This window comes from Eriocheir sinensis, chromosome 30 (assembly GCF_024679095.1).
Source record: "Eriocheir sinensis breed Jianghai 21 chromosome 30, ASM2467909v1, whole genome shotgun sequence".
Taxonomy (NCBI): Eukaryota; Metazoa; Arthropoda; class Malacostraca; order Decapoda; family Varunidae; genus Eriocheir; species Eriocheir sinensis.
The window spans coordinates 16109862-16126756 of record NC_066538.1 but is presented as its reverse complement, the minus strand read 5'-3'; the positions used below and the strand labels follow the sequence as shown (position 1 = coordinate 16126756).

The 16895-nt window shown below is 40.4% G+C and overlaps 1 protein-coding gene across 1 annotated transcript in view; it reads left to right on the top strand.

Annotated features, from left to right (window-relative positions):
• Positions 1 to 4253: 4253 nt before the first annotated feature.
• LOC127005641 (formimidoyltransferase-cyclodeaminase-like) overlaps positions 4254 to 16895 on the top strand; it is a 55443-nt gene continuing 42801 nt past the window's right edge. Inside the window, exon 1 of the mRNA XM_050874657.1 lies at positions 4254 to 4495. Coding sequence (XP_050730614.1) covers positions 4442 to 4495 — 54 coding nt within the window. The 5' untranslated portion in view covers positions 4254 to 4441. The remainder of the gene's footprint in view (positions 4496 to 16895) is intronic.

Sequence of the window (16895 nt, the reverse complement as noted above, 5' to 3'; positions counted from 1 at the left end):
GAGAGAGAGAATCATTCCCAACTCCAAGGATATTAGGAGATGAATTACCTTAGACTTCACTTCAATAATATTCTCTCTCTCTCTCTCTCTCTCTCTCTCTCTCTCTCCTGTCCTCGGGGTGGTGGGTGTGTGCGGGCGTCCACCAATCAGCGGCCAGGGATAGCGGCAGGCCACCCGATCTGACCAATGAGAGGCGAGAGGCACTCCGACACAGCAACAGCCTTGAGTGTGTGTGTGTGTGTGTGTGTGTGTGTGTGCAGCTGACCAACCTCCACAATAACCAGTAACACATTAGATAACAACTCTCTCTCTCTCTCTCTCTCTCTCTCTCTCTCTCTCTCTCTCTTATCTTCTATTATCTCCACTAATCTACCGTCGGAGTGAGATATAAGATGGTGAGGGAGGGAGAGGAGCCGGGGGAGAAGCTAATAGTGGGGGAGACGCTAGGCTGGGGTGGCTAGGGAGGGAGAAGGATGGGGAGAAGGAGAGGGTAGGAGGAGAAGGAGGCAAGGACGGAGGAGAGCCAAGGACATATGACACAGGGCACAGGGGACGAGGAGAATGTACTGAGGGTGGTGGATCGCTGAGTCTTGGCTATAGAAACGACTTGAATGATTTTTATAGACTACAGTTCTGAAAGTGGACGAGGAGGGTTGAACTGAGGCTGGTGGGTCGCGAAGTCTTGCTAGAAACGGCTTGAGAATGATTTTTATAGCTGATTATTGTGAGTGGGGACGAGGAGGGTTGAACTGAGGCTGGTGGGTCGCGAAGTCTTGCTAGAAACGGCTTGAGAATGATTTTTATAGCTGATTATTGTGAGTGGGGACGAGGTGGGTTTGCTGTGGTTGGTGGGTCGCGAAGTCTTGCTAGAAACGGCTTGAGAATGATTTTTATAGCTGATTATTGTGAGTGGGGACAGAAACGGCTTGAGAATGATTTTTATAGCTGATTATTGTGAGTGGGGACGAGGTGGGTTTGCTGTGGTTGGTGGGTCGCTAAGTCTTGCTAGAAACGGCTTGAGAATGATTTTTAAAGCTGATTATTGTGAGAGGGGACGAGGAGGATAGGCTGAGGCTGGTTTGTCGTGAAGCCTTGATAGAAACAGCTTGTGAGAATGATTTTTGTATATTTTTGTTTTGACAGGGGACGAGAATTTCTTGTGATGGTGGGTCGCGAAATCTTGCTATAGAAACGATTTGAGAGAATGTTTATTTTTATTTTTTTATAGATTACAGTTCTGATTGTAACCTATACTTTTATCCTGTTGATGCTGTGTGCTTCTGCTGGTGTAAGTGTTGAGAGGGCACATCAGAGTATCTTTTGGGGCATGTCAGGGCCGTGTATGGGTGAAAATTGCTATATTAAAGAATGCGTAATTTTAAAGATTAGGGGAAAAGGGTTATGCGGGCTATGGGAAGGAGAGAGAAGCTGCGGTGTAAGGGTGTATGGAGTGCTGGGGTATAAGGGAAGGGCTTGGGTATCAGGGAGGGAGAGAGGCTGCCGTGTAAGGGTGTATGGAGTGCTGGGGTATAAGGGAAGGGCTTGGGTATCAGGGAGAGGGAGAGAGGCTGCCGTGTAGGGGTGTATGGAGTGCTGGGGTATAAGGGAAGGGCTTGGGTATCAGGGAGGGAGAGAGGCTGCCGTGTAAGGGTGTATGGAGATGCTGGGGTATAAGGGAAGGGCTTGGGTATCAGGGAGGGAGAGAGGCTGCGGTATAAGGGTGTATGGAGATGCTGGGGTATAAGGGAAGGGCTTGGGTATCAGGGAGGGAGAGAGGCTGCGGTATAGGGGTGTATGGAGATGCTGGGGTATAAGGGAAGGGCTTGGGTATCAGGGAGGGAGAGAGGCTGCCGTGTAGGGGTGTATGGAGATGCTGGGGTATAAGGGAAGGGCTTGGGTATCAGGGAGGGAGAGAGGCTGCCGTGTAGGGGTGTATGGAGATGCTGGGGTATAAGGCAAGGGCGTTGGTATCAGGTAGGGAGAGAGGCCATGTAGGGGTGTATGGAGATGCTGGGGTATAAGGGAAGGGCTTGGGTATCAGGGAGAGGGAGAGAGGCTGCCGTGTAGGGGTGTATGGAGATGCTGGGGTATAAGGGAAGGGCTTGGGTATCAGGGAGGGAGAGAGGCTGCCGTGTAGGGGTGTATGGAGATGCTGGGGTATAAGGGAAGGGCTTGGGTATCAGGGAGAGGGAGAGAGGCTGCCGTGTAGGGGTGTATGGAGATGCTGGGGTATAAGGGAAGGGCTTGGGTATCAGGGAGGGAGAGAGGCTGCGGTGTAGGGGTGTATGGAGATGCTGGGGTATAAGGGAAGGGCTTGGGTATCAGGGAGGGAGAGAGGCTGCCGTGTAGGGGTGTATGGAGATGCTGGGGTATAAGGGAAGGGCTTGGGTATCAGGGAGGGAGAGAGGCTGCCGTGTAAGGGTGTCTGGAGATGCTGGGGTGTAAGAATTTGAGGAGTGAAAGACATGGAAATAGAAGGGAAGATGTGGAAGAAGAAGCTGAAAGGGACTGAGGTAGAGAGTAAATGACAGTATAGAAGGAATTAACAGATACATTAAATAAAAAAAATAGAGAGCAAGGTTTTCATTATGATTGTTTTCCCCTAGAGGATGAATAAATAAACAGTACATAGCTAGTGTTACGTAGAAAGGAGGCACATAGACGGGAACGAAGATAAGCTGGAAACAGTGTGTAGGAAAAAGAGAATAAACAGAAACAGAGAATGATAAGTGGAAGGATGTGGAAGAGGAGGATAGGCGGTATAGTCACTTGGGTGGATGAAAGACAGCACGGTAGGATATATATAGCTAGTGTATGTTTGCTAGAGAACAGGATAGGGACAGAGATAGAGAGACAGATAGTAGTTATGGAAGGGATGTGAGACGACCAGGGACACCAAGGATAGATACAGCCGGGGTGGATAAGGAAAATGACAAGAAAAGAGAAGAATAGACAGATAGCTTTCAAGAAGAGGGTATCAGGACACCTCTCCTCCCGAAATTGACCTATCTTTCGGCCACTCTGAGTTTTTTGTAGGAGCAGCGAATAGGTTCTTTTTTTTTTCATTATTGTTCCTTTTTTTCCCCTCCTTGAGCTGCCTCCATTGCTGTAAAAAAAGAGACAGGAGATTTTATGTGGGGTAATGAAGAAGAGGGACATAATAAGGATAGACAAAGAGAGATTAGATGAGAAGAAGAAAGAGACAGAAAAGAAGAAATAGAAACAAGACAGACAGCAATATGGACGGATAAGGAAGAATAAGTAGACAGAATGAGCTCGTGGACAGAGGAACACAAAAGGACGGACAGAAAAGGACAGAAGTGAGCTGAGAAAATGAGAAAAAAAGACAGAAGAATTGATAGACGCAAGACAGACAGCAACATGGACGGATAAGGAAGAATAAGTAGACAGAAAGAACTTGGACAGAGGAAAACAAATGAAGGAAAAACAGAAAAGGACAGAAAGTGAGCTGAGAAAATGAGAAAAAAAGACAGAAGAATTGATAGACGCAAGACAGACAGCAATATGGACGGATAAGGAAGAAAAAGTAGACAAAAAAAAAAAAAAAAAACTTGGACAGAGGAAAACAAAAGCAAAACGAACATAAAAAAAGGACAGAATGAGTGGTTAAGAAAATGAGAGGACGAAAGAGACTGAGAAGACAGGATAAGAAAATGACAGACAAAAACAGGAATAAACAGAATGTATGAAACAGAAAGAGGAAATTAGAACAAGACAAACATAGGAAACCACTGCGGGGGTGAGGGGGTGAGGGGAGAGAAGTAGGGAGGGGGGGAGTTGAGAAGGAAAGGGGGGAGTAGAGAAAGAGAGGGAAGAGGGGAGATGACCACTAAAGAGAACGGGGGAGGGGCAGCGTTACCACTCCCCCCCCATCCCTCCCTTACGTCCTTGTACCCCGTTAGTACTTATGATATGCACACTTAGATGGTAACACTGCTAGGCGAGGGAGGGAGGGAGTCAGAGTTACCATATTACCGTACTCAGCATATCGCATTCTCTCACGTTTTCTGTGACGCATAACTAACGGAAAAGGAAGCAATAATCAACGTTTTTAACACTAACTTTAATAATATATCGTTACTGGTGCATGTATGATAGTTTTGGGTGTCTGGAAGCTGATATATGGCAATGTTCTGAGTACGATAACATGGTCTTGGTCTTGGGGGTCAGAGTCAAGAGGGAGACTAAAGAAGAAGAAGAAGAGGAGGAGGAAGAAGGAGAGTGGGGAAGAGGTTGAGCAGTCAGTCCGTTTTCTGCTTCCGTACTGTTCGTGTGTGCGCTCCGGCCTCTCTCTCACTCTCGGACGCGAAAGCCTAAAAGGTGTTCGGGTTTACTTTGGGTTTCTTCGGGTAGTTTTGCTCCTCACTTTTTATTTCTACCTGTTTGTCTACCTGGCCGCCCCTCCACCTCACAGCCAGCCATGACCAAGATCGTGGAGTGCGTCCCCAACTTTTCAGAGGGAAGGGACAAGGCGGTGAGTATAGAGGACAGTTGAGGGAGAAAGAAAGGAGAGAAAGAAGGGAGAAAGAAAGGAAGGGAGAAATAAAGAAGGGAAAGAAGAGAAGGGTGAAAGAAGGACGTGAGAATATGAAAGTAAGGGAGAATGAAAAGAATGGAGAAAGAAAGGAAAGGAGAAAGAAAGGAAGGGAGAAAGAAAGGAAGGGAGAAAGAATGGAAGGAGAAAGAAAAGAAAGAAAAAAGAGAGATAGGAAGAAGTGGAGTGTTGTGATTTCGTGTGTGTGTGTGTGTGTGTGTGTGTGCGTGTGTGTGTGTGTGTGGACGGATACTGCAGCAGAACATTAAAACAAAAAAAGTAAAAAAAGAACGGAAATACGAAACGAAACAAAAAAAGAAGAAAAGAAAGAAAAGGGAAAGACATACCAATAGAGTAGAACGAAGCTTAATGATCAGTCGACAATGATTAAGGAATGTTAGATAAATTTTAATGACAGCAGTAAGTTTAAAGCCCTGATCTTCGACCCTCAAATACAGACTTTTTATATGCTTACGAATAGGCTAGTGTTATTTTCTGTGCTATAAGGGAAAGTGTTATATAATTTAGGTTTAGATATTCTGCCTAGCCTGTTATGAAGTCTGCCCTCTCTTCCTCTCCCTCTGTTTCTGTTCCTCTTCTTATTCACTTCGCTGTTTCTCTCCTTTCACCTCTCCTTCGTTTTCCTCTTTCTTTTTTTTTTACATATCTCTTCCTTGCCTTACATCTCCTCCTCCTCCTCCTATTCTTCTTCCTCTTCCTCCTCCTCCTCTTCCTCCTCCTCCTCCTCCTTCTCAGCGGCGTGTCAGGATAACTATGCAAGTCTATGATAAGAGGGACATTATATAACTTCTCTGATGTATATCTTCTTATGAGAGTAAATGTTTCTAGCTACAAGAGAATCCATTTTATTACGTATTGGGCTTACAACTTTTTATGAGAGAATACTATGTTGATTCTAAGCTATACAGTGAAATATTATAACAGTTTTGAGGGTTTATATAGTTCTTTTCCGAGTCTATGATATGTTGTTTGGAAAAGACATTAGATTAGGTGGCTATGGATTTTTGCTCGTGTGTGTGTGTGTGTGTGTGTGTGTGTGTGTGTGTATGTGTGTGTGTGTGTGTGTGTGTGTGTGTGTGTGTGTGTGTGTGTGTGTGTGTGTGTGTGTATGTAGCAACTAATTTCCAGAGTTTTATGCTGTACTGAGAGCTACGTGTGTGTGTGTGTGTGTATGTGTGTGTGTGTGTGTGTGTGTGTGTGTGTGTGTGTGTGTGTGTACTACTAATTTCCTGAGTTTATGCAGTACGGAAAGCTACTTGTGTGTGTGTGTGTGTGTGTGTGTGGGTTTAGTATGTGCGTGTGTGCCTTGACTTCCTGTTTCGTAAAGTCTATATTTCGTGTTGCTTCTAAAAAAAAAATTTTCTCACTGCATTTTGTATTTTGTGGGGAAAATTACGTGTGTGTGTGTGTGTGTGTGTGTGTGTGTGTGTGTAAAATGGTATAAAAAGAAAAAGAAAAGGGAAAAGAAAGAAATAATGGATCAAAACTAGAGAAAGGTGAAAATCAATGTGTGTGTGTGTGTGTGTGTGTGTTCCTTATAATACAGTTCCTCATTTCTTTGGAGATGTTACAATATATATTTTTCTTATGCTACGAGAGAGAGAGAGAGAGAGAGAGAGAGAGAGAGAGAGAGAGAGAGAGAGAGAGAGAGAGATGATAAGTCTCGTGTGAGTGAAGTGCCTTAATCTGCGTGCCTCAAAAAAAATAAAAATAAATAAAAAGAAAGAGATGCTATTCCTGACCAAGTTCATGACTCGTAACAATCTTGTCCGAACTCCTGAAGGGCCTGACGTGGAGGGAGGGAGAGGAGAAAAGAAGAAAAAGAAAAGATGGATAAAAAATAAAGTGAGAGAGAAAAGAATGACGAAAAAAAAGAAGAGAAAAGAATGGAGTGAGAAAAGAAAAAAAAGGAGAAAGAAAAGAAAAAAGGGAGACAGGGAGAAAAGAAAAAAAAAGAAAAGATGGGTAAAAATTAAAGTTAGAGAGAAAAGAATGACGAAAAAAAAGTAGAGGAAAGAATGGAGTGAGAAAAGATAAAAAAGGGAGAAAGAAAAGAAAAAAGGATAAAGGGAGAAAAGAAGAAAAAGAAAAGATGGATAAAAATAAAGTGAGAGAGAAAAGAATGACGAAAAAAAAGAAGAGAAAAGAATGGTGAGAAAAGAAAGAAAAGGGAGAAAGAAAAGAAAAAAAGGGAAAAAAGGAGAAAAGAAGAAAAAGAAAAGGGTAAAAAATAAAGTGAGAGAAAAGAATGACGAAAAAAAAGTAGAGAAAAGAATGGAGTGAGAAACGAAAAAAAGGGAGAAAGAAAAGAAAAAAAGGGAGAAAGGGAGAAAAGAAGAAAAAGAAAAGATGGGTAAAAAATAAAGTTAGAGAGAAAAGAATGACAAAAAAAAGTAGAGAAAAGAATGGAGTGAGAAAAGAAAAAAAGGGAGAAAGAAAAGAAAAAAGGGAGAAAGGGAGAAAAGAAGAAAAAGAAAAGATGGGTAAAAAATAAAGTGAGAGAAAAGAATGACGAAAAAAAAGTAGAGGAAAGAATGGAGTGAGAAAAGATAGAAAAGGGAGAAAGAAAAGAAAGGGAGAAAAGGAGAAAAAGAGGAAAGAGAAGGAAGAAAAAAGAAAATAAGGGAGGAGGAAGTTAGAGAAAAAAAAAATATGGAGAAATAAAACACAAAAGCAAAGAGAAACAAGTCAAAAAAAGCAGTAATCGAAAAATGAGGAAATATAGACACTGGAGAAAAAAATAGAAAAGAGAAAAATGGAAATCAGAAAAGGAAAAAAATGGAGAAAAGAAAGAATAGAAAAAATGGAGAACGAAGTTAAAAAATATAAGAAAATCAGAAAACATGTAAAAGGAGGTTTGAAAAAGAAATGGATAAAAAAAAAAAATAATGCAGAGGAGTCAGAAGAATTAAGAGAATGAAAGAGGAAAAATAATGAAGGAAAAAAGTAAGGGACAATGAAAAGAATGGAGAGAAAATAAACAAAAAATAACATAATGGGGAAAGAGGTCAGGAAAAAAGGAAAAAAGTAAGATAAAAGTACCTATATAATGGCGAAAAAAGTAAGAAAAAGTAAGAAAAAAGTAAATAATGGCGAAAAAAGTAAGAAAAAGTAAGAAAAAAGTAAATAATGGCGAAAAAAGTAAGAAAAAGTAAGAAAAAAGTAAATAATGGCGAAAAAAGTAAGAAAAAGTAAGAAAAAAGTAAATAATGGCGAAAAAAGTAAGAAAAAGTAAGAAAAAAGTAAATAATGGCGAAAAAAGTAAGAAAAAGTAAGAAAAAGTAATAATGGCGAAAAGTAAGAAAAGTAAGAAAAAAGTAAATAATGGCGAAAAAAGTAAGAAAAAGTAAGAAAAAAGTAAATAATGGCGAAAAAAGTAAGAAACAGTAAGAAAAAAGTAAATAATGGCGAAAAAAGTAAGAAAAAGTAAGAAAAAAGTAACTAATGGGACAAAAAAGTAAGAAAAAGTAAGAAAAAAGTAACTAATGGGACAAAAAAGTAAGAAAAAGTAAGAAAAAAGTAACTAATGGGACAAAAAAGTAAGAAAAAGTAAGAAAAAAGTAACTAATGGGACAAAAAAGTAAGAAAAAGTAAGAAAAAAGTAACTAATGGCGAAAAAAGTAAGGAAAAGTAAGAAAAAGGTAAATAATGGGAGAAAAAATAAGAAAAAGTAAGAAAAACGTAAATAATGGAGAAAAAAGTAAGAAAAGTAAGAAAAAAGTAAATAATGGAGAAAAAAGTAAGAAAAAAGTAAGAAAAAAGTAAATAATGGAGAAAAAAGTAAGAAAAAAGTAAATAATGGAGAAAAAAAAGTAAATAATGGAGAAAAGAGTAAGAAAAAAGTAAGAAGTAAATAATGGAGAAAAAATTAGAAAAAGTAAGAAAAAAGTAAATAATGGAAAAGAGAGAAAAAAGAAGGATGAAAAAAGGAGATGAATGGAGAAATAAGTTAGAAATTTTGTCAACATATCGTAACAAGTAATATAATGAAGTAAGAAAAAAAGAAAAGTTATATATGGATTCCAACACTCTCTCCCATGAACTGAATGCAGAAGAAGGAAGTAAGGAAGGAAGGAAGGCAGGATGCAAGTCTATATATTTCAACCTTCTTCCTTCCCATGAACTGAATGCAAGGAAGGAAGGAAGGAACAATCAGAAAAAAGGTCTATAAATCCTCTTCCTTCTCATGAAAAGAATGCAGAGGAAGGAAAGGAAGGAATGAAAGGAAAAAAGGATAAAAAAAGGCAGGATGAAAAAAAATGAAGGAAAGGAAGGAAGGAAGGAAGGCAGGATGCAGGTCAACATATTCCAACACCTTCTTCCTCTTTCCATGAACTGAGTCCAAGGGAAGGAAGGAAGGAAGGAATGAAGGCAGGATGCAGGTTTATATGGATTCCAACACTTCCTCCTCTTCCCATGAACTGAATGCAGAGGAAGGAAGGAAGGAAGGAAGGCAGGATGCAGGTCTATATATTCCAACACTTCTTCCTCTTTCCATGAACTGAATGCAAGGGAAGGAAGGAAGGAAGGAAGGCAGGATGCAGGTCTATATATTTCAACCCTTCTTCCTCTTCCCATGAACTGAATGCAAGGGAAGGAAGGAAGGAAGGAAGGCAGGATGCAGGTCTATATTCCAACACTTCCTCCTCTTCCCATGAACTGAATGCAGAGGAAGGAAGGAAGGAAGGAAGGAAGGAAGGAAGGCAGGATGCAGGTCTATATATTTCAACCCTTCTTCCTCTTCCCATGAACTGAATGCAAGGGAAGGAAGGAAGGAAGGAAGGCAGGATGCAGGTCTATATATTCCAACCCTTCTTCCTCTTTCCATGAACTGAATGCAAGGGAAGGAAGGAAGGAAGGAAGGCAGGATGCAGGTCTATATATTCCAACCCTTCCTCCTCTTTCCATGAACTGAATGCAAGGGAAGGAAGGAAGGAAGGAAGGAAGGAAGTCTATAGATGTCAACCCTTCCTCCTCTATCCATGAACTGAATGCAATGAAGGAAGGAAGGAAGGAAGGAAGGCAGGATGCAGGTCTATATCCAAGACTTCTTCCTCTTCCATGAACTGAATGCAAGGAAAAAGGAAGGAAGGAAGGCAGGATGCAGGTCTATATATTCAACCCTTCTTCCTCTTCCATGAACTGAATGCAATAAAATAATTAAAAGGAAGGAAGGAGTCAGGAAATATGGTCTATATATTTCAACACTTCTTCCTCTTTCCTACTTACTTTATGCGAAGAAAACCAGAAAATAAGGAAGAGAAAAAGTTTATACAGATGTCAACCCTTCCCTCTATCAACTAAATGTATGCGAATGAAATGGTTAAAGACGGGAGAGTGAGGGAGTCGTGAAATATGGCTCTGTATATCCTAAGACTTTCCCACTAATTATTTGGGAAGGAAACCAGAAAATAAGGAAGAGGAAAAGTTTATACAGATGTCAACCCTTCTCTCTACCTACTAAATAATATGCGAATAAAATAATTAAAAGGGAGAGAGAGGGAGTCGTGAAATATGTGTCTATATCCTAAGACTTTCCCATTAATTACATGCGAGGGAAACCAGAATCAAAGGGAGAAAGGTTTAACTGATGTGAGGGTTTTCTAAGTCTTAAAGGTCATGTCCCGTATTCTCAAACGATTTCGGATCTCATAACGAACATTTCCAAAGGGTCATTAAGATTGTGTTTTTCACGTTCATGTTGCAGAAGCCTTGTCATACTATCAATAAGCTCGTAACACTACCCATGGAAATACTACTAACACGACCTCTACCAAAGCCTTGTCAACCTATCACTAGGCTCTTAACACTGTCCATGTAAATACTACTAACACAACCTCTACCAAAGTCTTGTCAAACTATCACTAGGCTCATAACACTACCCATGGAAATACTAACACAACAACCTCTACCAAAGCCTTGTCAGACTATCACTAGGCTCATAACACTACCCATGGAAATACTACTAACACAACCTCTACCAAAGCAAAGCCTCATCAAACTATCACTAGGCTCATAACACTACCCATGGAAATGCTAACACAACCTGTACCAAAGCCTTATCAAACTATCACGAGGCTCATAACACTACCAATGGAAATACTAACACAACAACCTCTACCAAAGCCTTATCAAATGTGTGTGTGTGTGTGTGTGTGTGTGTGTGTGTGTGTGTGTGTGTGTGTGTGTGTGTGTGATCCCCGAAATGCGTGTGAATATTGGCTCGGGAAAGAAATATTTTACGAGGAAAGTTTTATAATGTTAGAGTGTTTTCGTTGGAGTTTGTTATATATTTCCGTGGTGACCTCCTTAGGTTTTAATATGTTTTCATGTGGAGGGGAGTGATTATGTTGGAATTCACGAGTTTGTTTGAGGTACGATTAGGTCTCTCTCTCTCTCTCATTTCTTTTTCTCTTTTCCTTTTTTTTGTTTCACTTTTCTTTCTTGCTCTTTCCTACTTTCTCTTCCTATTTCTCTTTCTCTTTTTTTATTTCTTTTTCATTTTTTCTATTTTTTTCTTCCTTTTTTCTTTTATTTTTCTTTCTTTCTTTCTTTCTATCCTTCTTTGCATCATCACCTCTTTATTTTTTCCTCCGTCCCTCTCACTCTCCTTCCTCCCTTCCTCTTTTCCTTCCTCTCCCCATCCCTATCATTATCTGCTTGTCCATTTGCCTCCTTTCCTTCTTTTCCTTCCCTCTTCCTCCTCTTACTATTCCTCTCTTCCCTCCTCCTCTCTCTCCTTCCCCTCCTCCCTCCTCTTCCTCTCTCTGCAAATAACTTGAACCTGGTCCTTCCTTGCTTCTCTTAAATGATCCTTTCCTGTGTGAGTCCAGAGTATATTGTCAAGGAAGGAAGGATGGAAGGAAGGAAGGAAGGGAAGGAGCAGGGTAGGTTTGTAGGGAAGGAGGGAGGGAGCTAGGAAGGAAGGTAGGGAGGGAAGGAGAGAGGGAGGAAGGAAGGAATATAGGAAAGTAGGAAGAACAGAAAGGAGGGAAGAAAGGAAGGAAGCAGGAAAGAAAAGAAGCTGTGCAGGAAGGAGGAAATGAGGGATGGAGGAAGGAAATAAAAGAATAAAAGAAATGAAAAGAGGAAAGAATGAAAAGAGTAAGAAAGACTGGAGGGAGGGTGGAAGGGAGGGAGGACTTGAAAGAAGGAAATAAAAAAGATGAAGGGAAGGAAGGAAGGAAGGAAAAACAGAAGTAGATACAGAAGGAAGAAAGAAAGTAAGGAATGAAAAAAAAAGGGATGAAGAAAATAAATAAATAAAGGAAAAGTAAGAAAAATAATGAATGAACGAATGAATGAAGGAAGGAAAGAAGGTTGATAATTTGCCAAGACTTCAGACATAATTTTAGGTTGGTAACAATGTGTATTTTCTTTTTCTCTTTCTATATTTAGTGTGATGAAAATACCTGACTTTCGAGACTTATTTTACAAGCCTGACCTCGCGTAGCTCACAGTGAGAGAGAGAAAGAGGACGGGAGGAATTTCTCTCTCTCTCTCTCTCTCTCTCTCTCTCTCTCGTCATTTCCTTTTTTCCTTCCTTCCTTCCTTCTTATATTCTTTTTCTTCCCTTCTTCCTTCCTTTCTCTCTCTCGTCTGTCCTGTCTTTCTTGTTGGTCATGTTTTTTTTCTCCTTTTCTTCATTTTCTTTTACTTTCTCTTCTGCCTCTCCTTCCTTCTTTCCCTACTTCCTTCCTACTTCTTTTCCCTCCTTCCTTTCTCTCTCGTCTATCCTGTCTTTCTCTTCGTCTCTTATATTTCTTTCTTTCTTCTTTCTTCCTTATTTCCTTCCTGCATTTTTTCTTTTCTTCCATTCTTTCTTTCTTTCTCTCTTGTCTGTCGTGTCTTTCTCTTGTCAGTCATGTTTTTCTCCTTCTTCTTTTCTTCTTCCTCCTTCTTACTCTTCCTTCCTTTCATCCTTTCTCCTCTTCCTTCTCTACTTCTTTCCTGTTTTCATTATTTGCTCTCCTTCCCTTCTTTCTCTTTTGTCTCCAATGTTTTTCTATTTCTCTCGTTAAGTCATTTCTCTTCGTTTCAAATTTCCTTCTTCCTTCTCCTCTACCATCCATTCTCCTTCCTTCTTTCTCTTTTGTCTCCCATGTCTTTCTATTTCTCTCGTTAAGTCATTTATCCTCGTCTCATATCCTCCTTCCTCCTCCTCTTCCATCCACTTTCTTTCTTCTCCCTCCTTCCTTTCTCCCTTTCAAGTAAATCTCATTCTCTCTCTCATCAGGAAAACCAACAAGGAAGACTCGCAAACGATCTCTGTCCCTCCGAATACAAAAACACTACAAGATTATACACCAACGCCCATATTATAAGCTCTCTCTCGTCCTAGGCTATTCCCTTGACAAGAACAGTGAGAAAGAGTTAAGGGAGAGTGGGATTCGCTGCTTAGACTTATCACAGGACAAACTGGACTAAAGAAAACAAGAAATGAAAGAAGCAATAAAGGTGCAAAGGAAGGAAGAAAGTGTAAAGGAATGAATGAAGGAAGGAAGGGAGTAGGAAAGGAAAGAAGTGAAGAAGGAGAGAAGGAAGGAGGAACTGAGAGACGAAGAGAAAAAGGAATGAATGAAGGAAAGAAGGAAGGAAGAAAGGAAAGAAGTGAAGAAGGAGAAGGAAAGAGGAACTGAGAGACGACGAGAAAAATGAATGAATGAAGGAAGGAATGAAGTAGGAAAGGAAAGAAGTGAAGGAGAGAAGGAAAGAGGAACTGAGAGGCGAAGAGAAAAAGCAATGAATGAAGGAAGGAATGAAGTAGGAAAGGAAAGAAGTGAAGAAGGAGAGAAGGAAAGAGGAAATGAGAGACGAAGAGAAAAAGCAATGAATGAAGGAAGGAAGGAAGTAGGAAAGGAAAGAAGTGAAGGAGAGAAGGAAAGAGGAAATGAAAGACGAAGAGAAATGACACACGAGAGAAACAGAAAGACATAGCAAACAAAAGAGAAAGAAGAAGAGAACAGATAGGGAAAACAGGAAAGAAGTGAAGATGGAAGAGGAGAAAGGAAGGAAGGAAGGAAGGAAGGAAGGAAAAAGGAGTAAGAAGGAAGAAGAAAACAGATAAGGAAAACAGGAAAGAAGTGAAGATGGAAGAGGAGAAAGGAAGAAAGGAAGAAAGGAAGGAAGGAAAAAGGAGTGAGAAGGAAGAAGAAAAGCAAAAGAAAGAAAATAAGGAGATAAACGTGACTAGGGAGAGAAAGGAGGAAGGAATGGAGGAGAAAATGTGGAGGGAAGTTTCACATAAGATCGATCACAGCTTGACTTTCTTTCACTCACCACACGAAAAAAAAAAAAAAAAGTACTTCCCTCTATTTTGTTATACTTCACCTACCTCAGTGTTGCCAAGGGAGGTTAGTGTTTTTTCATTTCATAATAGAAAAAAACAAGTGTATCTCGGTGACATTTCTGCTCGACTTTTTTCTTACTTAACTCAATTACTTTACAAGCCAACTTACTTTACATACCAACTTACTTTACATACCTAATTACTTTCTCCTTCTATAGCTTACAGTGTTGGAAAGGAAAGATGGAGTGGGGTTCCGAAGTGTTCTGTGAAGGAAGGAATGAAGGGAGGAATGAATGAATGAAGGAAGGAAGGAATGAAGGGAGGAATGAATGAATGAATGGAGGAAGGAAGGAAGGAATGAATGAAGGGAGGAATTAATGAATGAATGAAGGAAGGAAGGGAGGGATGAATGAATGAATGAAGGAAGGAATGAAGGGAGGCATGAATGAATGAATGAATGAAGGGAGGCATGAAGGAAGGAAGGAAGGGAGGAAGGAAGGGAGGAATGAATGAAGGAAGGAAGGAAGGAAGGAAGGAAGGAAGGGCAGCATGAAGGAAGGAAGGATGGAGGGAGGGAGGGAAGGAAAGACGGAGCAAAGTAGTTAGACAAGGAAGGAGAGGAAAAAAAGGAGAAAAAAAGGAGAAATAAATAAAGAAAGGAAAATAAAAGAAAAAGAATACATAAAAATAGCTCTAGTTTGGCTCACTTTCATTCATAAGAGTATAAATAATCTGAGTAACATTCTTTATACATTCTTCACCTTGCGTAGTTGTCAGTGAAGGAGGGGCAGATTTTTTATCCTTTCTTTTCCTTACGTTGCAGAGGAAAGCTGGAATGGCGATAGTATGAGAGTGTGTACGTAAAAATAGATTAGGTTCCGCTTCTTTCCATTCATAAGAGGATCGGTAAGAACTTCCGTGACTTCCTTGCACTTTCTTGACCTTACTTAGCTTGGTGCTGCAGAGGAAAGCTGGAATGGGGATGGTATGTGAGTCTGTACGTAAAAATAGATTAGGTTCCGCTTCTTTCCATTCATAAGAGGATCGGTAAGAACTTCCGTGACTTCCTTGCACTTTCTTGACCTTACTTAGCTTGGTGCTGCAGAGGAGAGCTGGAATGGCGATAGTATGAGAGTGTGTACGTAAAAATAGATTAGGTTCCGCTTCTTTCCATTCATAGGAGGATCGGTGAGAACTTCCGTGACTTCCTTGCACTTTCTTGACCCTACTTAGCTTGGTGCTGCAGAGGAAAGCTGGAATGGTGATGATATGAGAGTGTGTATGTAAAAATAGATTAGGTTCTGCTTCTCTCCATTCATAAGAGGATCAGTATGTGCTTTCGTAACTTCCTTATATTTTCTTGACCCTACTTAACTTGGTGCTGCAGAGAAAAGCTGGAATGGTGATGATAATATGTGAGTCTGTACGTAAAAATAGATTAGGTTCCGCTTCTTTCCATTCATAAGAGGATTGGTGAGGAGCTCCGTGATTTCCTTATACTTTCTTAATTCTACTTAGCTTGGTGCTGCAGAGGAAAGCTGGAATGGTGATATGAGAGTGTGTACGTAAAAACAGCTTACGTTCTGCTTCTTTCCATTCACAAGAGGACTGGTGAGGAGCTCCGTGATTTCCTTATACTTTCTTAATTCTACTTATCTTGGTGCTGCAGGGGAAAGCTGGAATGGTGATATGAGAGTGTATACGTAAAAACAGCTCAAGTTCTGCTTCTTTCCATTCATAGGAGGATCAATAAGTGCTTTCGTAACTTCCTTATACTTTCTTGACCCTACTTAGCTTGGTGCTGCAGAGAAAAGCTGGAATGGTGATATGAGAGTGTGTACGTAAAAACAGCTTACGTTCTGCTTCTTTCCATTCACAAGAGGATCAATAAGGAGCTCCGTGACTTTTCTTGCACTTTCTTCTCCTTACGTCGCAGAAGAAACTCGGAATGGTGATATGAGAGTGTATACGTTAAAACAGCTTAAGTTCTGCTTCTTTCCATTCACAAAAAAATTGGTAAGGAGCTCCGTGACATTCTTGCACTTTCATCTCTTCACGGTGCATAGGAAACTCGGAACGGTGATATGAGAGTGTATACGTTAAAACAGCTTAAGTTCTGCTTCTTTCCATTCACAAAAAAATTGGTGAGGAGCTCCGTGACATTCCTGCACTTTCTTCTCTTCACGGTGCATAGGAAACTCGGAGTGGTGATATGAGAGTGTATACGTTAAAACAGCTTAAGTTCTGCTTCTTTCCATTCACAAGAGGATCAATAAGAAGCTCCGTGACTTTCTTGCACTTTCTTCTCCTTACGTCGCAGAAGAAACTCGGAATGGTGATATGAGAGTGTATACGTTAAAACAGCTTAAGTTCTGCTTCTTTCCATTCACAAAAAAATTGGTGAGGAGCTCCGTGACATTCTTGCACTTTCATCTCTTCACGGTGCATAGGAAACTCGGAATGGTGATATGAGAATGCGCACGTAAAAATAGCTTAGGATCTGTTTTTCTCCATTCATAAGAGGATCAATAAGCATATCCGTGACTTCCTTATACTTCCTTGACCTCACGTAGTTCTCAGTGTTGCAGAGGAAGCGTTATTTTTATGTGCGTGTGTGTCTGAAGTCTCCACGTAAAAATTAGCTAAGAGTTTGCCTTCTTTCTAAACCACAATGCGAGGATGATAAGTACTTCCGGGACTGTCTTTACACTTCCTTCGCTTGACTTGGAACTCCCGATGTTGGAGAGGAATGAATGAACGAAGGAAAGAAGGAAGGAAGAGAAGGAAGGGTGGAATGAATGAATGAATGAAGGTTGGAATGGAAGAAAGAAAGAAAGGAGTGAATGAATGAAGGAAGGAAGGTTGAAATGGAAGGAAGAAAGGAAGGAAGGAAGAGAGAAAGAAAGGAAGAAAGGAGTGAATGAATGGAGGAAGGAAGGTTGAAATGGAAGGAAGGAAAAAAAAAAGGAAGAATGGAATGAATAAATGAATGAATTGAGGAAGGTTAGAATGGAAGGAAGGAAGGAAGAA